Source organism: Denticeps clupeoides, chromosome 2 (assembly GCF_900700375.1).
Source record: "Denticeps clupeoides chromosome 2, fDenClu1.1, whole genome shotgun sequence".
Taxonomy (NCBI): domain Eukaryota; kingdom Metazoa; phylum Chordata; class Actinopteri; order Clupeiformes; family Denticipitidae; genus Denticeps; species Denticeps clupeoides.
Genome location: NC_041708.1, coordinates 27,060,962 through 27,068,217, shown reverse-complemented (window position 1 = coordinate 27,068,217; position 7,256 = coordinate 27,060,962). Strand labels below are relative to the sequence as shown.

General features: G+C 48.4%; 1 protein-coding gene across 1 annotated transcript; it reads left to right on the top strand.

Moving 5' to 3' along the window:
- The first annotated feature begins 345 nt into the window (after positions 1-345).
- On the top strand, positions 346-7,256 carry eef1e1 (eukaryotic translation elongation factor 1 epsilon 1). Its single transcript, XM_028970406.1, has 4 exons — positions 346-449; positions 872-1,069; positions 3,593-3,688; positions 4,139-7,256. Exons 1-4 carry the CDS (start codon positions 366-368, stop codon positions 4,280-4,282), a joined length of 522 nt encoding a protein of 173 aa, XP_028826239.1. The 5' UTR covers positions 346-365; the 3' UTR covers positions 4,283-7,256.

Below are 7,256 nucleotides of genomic sequence, written 5' to 3'. Positions count from 1 at the left end.
CAATGGTTCAAAAATGCAAAACGGCCATTTGGTAAATTCATTTAAAGATAATAAAAATCAAGCTATATGTATACAGTATCCGGATTTTTAAAACAAACCAAAGATCCTAAAATTTCCTAGTTTATATACAGATGGGCGAATCAAGAAAGCCTGTCCGTAAATTCCATAAAGCTCCAATTATGCGCAGGTTTGAAATGTACTCGGAAACACGTTCTGTGATGCAATCCGGGGAAAGCGCAGAGAACGTTGCCCCTTTGTGATTGGTTGGTCGCGTCCCACTGGCTGTCAATTTACATCCAGGAGGCGGGACGTCTGAGCCGCGAACCAATCACAGCTCAGCATGCCCGTCACGCACGTCCGCAAACATGGCGCTGAGAGAGCTGTCCTCGCTGGAGAAATTTCTAGGATTAAAAAAGCCCCATAAGTACAGCACACAAGGAGTCAAAAAGGTGAACTTGGTATTGCGCTTATATACGCCGCTTGTGTTCGTGTATTCTTGGTTTATTTAATATTGAGGATATAAACGTTGCGGTTAAAACGCGGGGTCCTGCACATGGTGCCTAATGGTGGGTTTGGCATGTCCATTGATACAGAGCAAGCAATCCCTGTATGAATTATGGCAATACATAGACTTATTATAAACAGAAAGATATGTTGCAAATAAAGCTTTTGATACGTCTGGTTAAGCTATTAATAATTCGCACTTAATCAAATATATATTTTTTTGCTTTATTTGGGTTCATTCATTAAATAGGATATTGAATCATCAGATAATCTTAAACCAACCATTATGTTTTTAAATAGTGTTATAGTTGTGCAGTAGTATGTGATTGTATTTGCCATAACCAAATGAATATTCTTTGTATTGCAGGTCCCGCTTCTCCAAAGCAACAATGGACCAGCCCTGGTTGGACTGGCGACCATAGCGTCGCACCTGGCGAAGGAAGCCAAGAAGCCAGAGTTGCTCGGCACGACTCCGGAACAGAGAGCCGTGGTGCAGCAGTGGCTGGAGTTCAGAGTGACGAGGATAGACGAGTGCCCCAGGGAAGAAATTAGGACCGTACTGAAGGTGTGACCGTGTTGCATGAAATCACGATCTTGAGTTTATCTCCCGTGTATTTTGAACGCCAGGAGTTCAATTTGCGCTTTAATCCTTTTAATCTCATTGTACATGCATATAGCGAAAATACAAAAGGCATTCCATTCTATTCCACATTCTGAATTCATTGGAAAGCAGTTCATTTCTGGTCCGGGGCTTTGGAGAGGTCTAGCACAAGCCTGAAGATTTGCAACTTGTGGGAGCCACGAGACCCCAGTAATCATTTGTTGTTTATGCCATGCTATAAAAGACCTATTTTAAGCTGATTGACCTCATAATGGACGAGAATTAGAAGAGAGTAGCCACGAAACAGCAGGGCTGCTCCATGCATGGGCTAACAAGGAGATGGATGAGGCTGGACACTTATTTGACAGCTGGATGTGAGTTTGCGTACAGGCTCCTATAGGATCTAGTTATGATTCAAATCTTGAGCAGGGCATGTGTCTCCATGTCACTCGCAGGACATCGCACGGCCAGACGGGCGCCTCTTGGCCAGTGTGTGTCAGTGTGACTTGTTGGGAGCAGTGACATCCTCCGGAGGAAAGAAACCTCGCAGAGCCTGGTAATGGTGGCACTTAAAGAAGTAATGAGCGTCCAGCTCCGTGCCTACGGGGCTGCTGTCCAAACGGCTCACCAGAGCTTTGGGAAGCAGCTACAAAGCAGGGAAAGCAAGGGAAATAGACGGTTTGCCAGCAGGTTTTGACTTACAGAGCCATGGCGATGGCCGCCTATTAACAGATCTTTTGTATTTAGACAAATTCTTTTGTTCAGATGTAGGGGTTGAGAGATTTCGTTTCATAAGACTTAGTGCTTGGGTTGCCACTTAATGAATATCACAAAGTTCACAGGTCAGAATTCCTGAGTAAAAGCACTGATAATCTTTTGCGTGTCTGGTTTAGTAGTGAACATGGTCTCGAAATAACGCGAAAAGTGAAAGAAACGGAGGAATCTGCAGTCAGTGTTTCCAGATTGGGCACTTTTAAAATGTAAAAATCCTTGCCAAGAACAGGTATTGATGAACCCAGCTCTCATTTAAGTGTGTTAAGTAGGTTCAACACAGGACTGTAGTTTCAGCTTGAAACAGCTCATCCAAAATGACACAAAGTACAATGATTTTACCTTGTTTAATAGCACCAATCTTTTTCATTTTGAGAATGTCAGAAGTGGGTAGTTAGTTTCTCCATTCCAAGTTATGGATATCTATCAAGCAGTCCGTTTGTGATCGTTTCTGTTTATTCTCTCGAAGACTTGCTTGATGTGACATTACTGAACACTCTTGGCACTGGGAATCTGGCCCGTTCTGATACCTTTGATGGTTGGGGGAAGCGGGGGAGGTCAGGAGGAAAATCACTCTGTGCACCTTGTAGGAGGTGCTAAGCCACGCTTGCACACCGGGCTCGGGAATTTTCCCACTGGTCTCTGGCTTCGCTGTAGCGCCGGGTGAGCGCACCGAGGAGTGGAATTGGCAGCGTGGTGGACTGCAGCATTCCCGGGGAAGCGTGGCGGTAGGATGTGGAGACGAGGGGGCGAGCGAGTTTGAGGGAGTTGGAGGAGATGAGCCCGGGTTCGTCTCCGCTCTGGAGTGTTTTAAGTGGGTGGGTGGCTTGGTGAGAGCTGGAAGAGGCGGGGTGGGCGGGCTGGAGTTGGACTCCCGTCCGCCGGGGCCCAGTCCGCGGCTGTGCCATAGCTGTAGGGAAGGAAGGCAGGGAGCGGATTGCGAGGCGGAGGAGTCTGCTTCATGCCTTGCTTGGCAGCACTCGTCTTCCTGCCGCACAGTGACTCCATTAGCCCTCAAGATCCTGTACGGTGCAAGTGCTAAAGATGGTCCCGTCCCATGGGACCCGCACAACTGCACACATACACATGGAAAAAAGGCAAAATGCACGTACCGCCCCCTCACCACTGCGCATTTCAGACTTTCTGGAAGGTTCATTAGATAGGTGGATTCACCGGAGCCTGTTGGCAGCGAGGTGGGGGCCGCTCTGGAGAGACATCTGCGCTGAGCCGCAGTGGCCGGAATTCAGAGATTTTCCCCCTCGGGTCACGAATCGCTCGCATTCGGATCCGCCACTCACATGTCAAACGCGCACCGATATGTAGGTTACAAAGCTCAGGCCTGGATATATTTAATAATTTACTGAAAACCGCTAGATCAAATAGAGTTGGAAGTGTTTTGTTTTTAAATCCCATGAGAAATCGAAGCAGCAGAAAGCATTGTGATTTCTTTCAGAATGCATATGAATATTTGGTAATGTGTGGTGGTTTTAGTGTCTGTCTGTACTCTTCGCCAAATCATCACAGAGCCTCCACCGTGTTTTATATGTGGCTGTAGAAACTCACTTGCTCCCGACCACCTACCCACAAACTGATCACAGCCGGATCTCGCCGCTGATTTTGAGCCCGTTCCTTCTGGGACTTGATGGACGTCAAGTCTCGTCCCTGTTACCGTACAGCATGGAAGGATGCTTTTTGTTGTTTTTTCCTTTATTGCAGGACCTTAACCAGTACCTTGAAGACAAGGTCTACCTGGCCGGGAACAGCCTCTCCATCGCTGACCCCCTGCTGTACTACGCCATCCACCACATTGTTGTAAGTTGTTGTTAAACGGTTGCCGGGGCTTCTTGCGGAACAGACATGAATGGCAGTTTGTCAGCGCCGCGCTGGCGATTAAAGAGTCATATGGTTAAAGGGCTTTAGAGGAACTTGACACAAGATCAAAACGATGAAAGTGCTAAAGTGATGCCTTCCGCCTGAGGCGCTGGCCAGAAAAGTTTGTCAGCCCTGCGGGCTCATCATTAGACACGTGTGTGTGTGTGTGTGTGTGTGTGTGTGTGTGTGTGTGTGTGTGTGTGTGTGTGTGTGTCCTCATAAAGAGGGGATCACATGTTCATGAATGTCAGCTGGTGTGGCGGCCTGGAATGTTACCACCAGGCTGGAGGCACAAGACAGTCAGATAAAAAAAAAAAAAAATTATCACTGCCGTTAACCACAGAGTGGGCAAGCTCATCATCATCATCACCAGCCCTCTCTCATCCCCAGGTGGACCTGGCCGTCCAGGAGAAGGAGAGATACATGAACCTCACTCGGTGGTTCGACCACATCCAGCACTATCCCGGGGTCCGACACCACCTTGCCCCTGTGGTGGTCCTGAGGAACAGAGTCTACACCAGTTGTCACCACTGAAGATCCCCACGTCCACACTCAGTCTAGCCACAGGAGGCCTGGGAGATGAGAACCTGTCTGGGGCTGTGAAGTGTTGTCCTTCCCTAACCCAATTCTGTCCCAGCAGGTCAGGTGTCTTGGAGCGAAGAATCCGTACACAGGCTTGAACGTTTTCTTTGTTCAGTAACATTGTTTCTTCTGTGTTTTTATGAATCTTGTTTTTGGTGAAAGAAATGATTGATTTTATTTACGTTGCGTTTGTGAGACCTTCGTTGTCTGAGGTATTTAAGTGCTGCTAGCGCAAATCAGGGATGGACCACCTTACCTGCACAGGGCCAGTGTGTATGCGGGATTTTCCGATGGTCCATTAACGATTTGTTGAAAACGTGCACACACACCGGATGTTTGGGGATACGGTCGAATACATTTGGAAGGAAATTTAAATGCTCTGCATAATAAAGAAGAACCGCACATTATCGTTGTTGTGGTCTCCAGATCCTTCCAGCCCTCAACCACTCGCCGGTCCCACCAGCAGCCATGTGGGCAGCAGCAGGCTGTAGTTCGGAGCGCAGCGGTTTTGAGCGAGCGGGCTTGTTTACGCTGAGGGGCAGAGGGCAGCTCACCAGCTGCGACGGAGGAGTGGGTGCCACCGCGTCCATGGGACCCTGCAGGTGACAGCGAGGCATCGCGTGTCATTTCACCCGCGCCACTGCCATTGGCTGGGGAACCCGCCACAAACCACTCTGTTCAAACAGGGTCTCAGTCGCCTGCTTAGCCAGAGCATCAGGCACAAATAATGCAATTCATGTTGTTTTTTTTTTGTTTTTTTGGGCCACATTAACTTCAATTCATTATGAGTCATTTACAAAAATTACACTGAAGGAAAAAATGTTTGCCGATTGCTTATCTTCATAGGTCAGTCTCTGCCTTTTCGCAGCCTTGTGCTACAGACTGCACAGCCGCGCCGGTGTCACGTAGCTCGTGTTTCATCTCGTCCACTGCCAATAAGGTCTGGAGTCAGTCTGTCCCCTGACCGCAGCGTAAAATCCTTGTGTAATGAAAGCTCGGCGGAAGGATATGTCGTATTGTTCTTTCATCACTCTGCAATGCATTACTGTGATAAAGACGCTTTCCGGCCCCCTCTGATCTCTGTTCCTTTTCGCTTTATTACTGTATTTCCTCCTCCAGAGCACTTTTTATGAAATGCTTTAAAGCTGAGGTTTGTGTTACTTCGTGTCAACGGAGCTGTCGTCCTGTACAAATGAAAAAAGAAGAAAGAAACCAGTGGAAACAACAAGCCCTAAGTGTGGTCTCATGAGTCGGTCGGTCTGTCTGTCTGTCCTCCATGTGCTCGTTGTGTCAGTGACATGTCACCCCGAGCCGCTGAATGCAAAGAATCCTGCTTTTGACATTTAGTGCGTCCGTTGCGACGCTTTTGGTTGGACAAAGAGGGGTGTGTTTTGAGGAAGTGTAAACTTGGGCAGATAAACAAATCATCCAGTCATTGGGACCGGCCTTGTGACTAGATGAGGGGAAACCCATAGAAGATTCTCTATCCTGTTGTTTGTCCCTGGCCTCATTAGATGTAATTGCTGGGCTAATGTAAAAGAAGCTTCATGCTGACCTTTTTTTTTTTTAGGTGTGATTTAAGACTTTGGGTCAGAACGAAGTCATGAGTTTTATTGCCACTTTCTCATCATCTTAGTATGTTTAGTGCGAGTGGTAATTAGTATTATTGTAAGTATTATAGTCTTTGCTTATGCAAGCAGATAGGTGCATGAGTCGGTATAACAGGAAAAACTTGACTGAGACCCTGCAAGATCCATGGTCTGTTGTTAAGCATCCTCACCTTAACTTAGCGAAGCAAACATGGAGAAGCAACTCGATCAAATTCTTCTACCGTATCTGGCTAATAGTGGGCAATTAATACAGTACTTTGTTTTTTAATGCCCTCGCGATAATGCCCTGCTTGACATCCTGAACTTCAGTAAGTTTGAATATCTTGCGTTCGTAGATTTTAAAATAAATGCTGACTACTCCTGCAGAGTCTAGAGGTCTCTTAACCTTCGCCACTGCAGAACCGATCAAAACGTAGAGAAGATAGCGGAGATGTGGCGAAAGACCCAGCAGGTGTCTCGGAGAGCCCAATTAGTTGGTGATCTGGAGGTGCGGGCCAGCACCCAGCAGCGAGACCCGCATCACTTCCTCCCCTCTGGTCTCATTTGCCCCTCGCCCTCCTGCGAGTCGGGGGTCAGGTGGCTCCGGGGGGGGGGGGTCAGCAGGGCCCCACGCTGACCAGAGCTCTGTTCGCCCCAGCACGAGACGAGACCCAGCCAGCACCTACCTCTCCACAGCTGGGCCTGAGGGGGTCCGGGGTGAAGAGCAAAAAGCCCCACGCCCTCAGAACATCTGGAAGCTGACACCTTGACAGGGTTTCACCTTTCTAAAGCCGAGGGACTGCGACTCTGGGGACCGCTCCGCTGGTCCACACTGTGAGGACCTGGAGAGACACACTTGCTGGATGTGTTTACTCCGCCAACCGTTTGTCGCATCTCACTAATGAGATAAAGGCAAGCGTGCAAAAGTGAAGACGGCAGACGACGAGAGTCGTCCCGACTGACTCAACGATTCAAATAAACAATCGACACTGCGTGGGGCACTTTACCACGGCGTAAGCGGTTGTGACAGACCCCGTGTTATCGTCCCATGACAGATAGTGACAGTTGCACCATACACCCATAAAGATGGCATCTGATTGTCGACTGCAATTACGCGACTGCAAAAGACGTTGGGGGTTAACAGTACGAACAACGAGCGGCTTATGGTTGCTACGCTGTCTCGGGGACGCCGCTTGTTCCACTTCTTTTCTGTATTTGTCCAGAGGCGCAACATAAAGAACCGGTTTGGGGAGGGGGGGACAGGAGACCTCGGGCTGGATGGAACGATGTTGTGAAAGATGTCCGTCACACTTAGCGCGCTACGTGCTCGCAGAGGC

What these genes read in the sequence shown, in the direction of transcription:
- eef1e1 (XM_028970406.1), top strand. Translation starts at nt 366, where the DNA reads ATGGCGCTGAGAGAGCTGTCCTCGCTGGAGAAATTTCTAGGATTAAAA. An exon ending in GCACACAAGGAGTCAAAAAG is followed by an intron (nt 450 to 871) that starts GTGAACTTGGTA and finishes TTTGTATTGCAG; the next exon opens with GTCCCGCTTCTCCAAAGCAA. An exon ending in ACGCCATCCACCACATTGTT is followed by an intron (nt 3,689 to 4,138) that starts GTAAGTTGTTGT and finishes TCTCATCCCCAG; the next exon opens with GTGGACCTGGCCGTCCAGGA.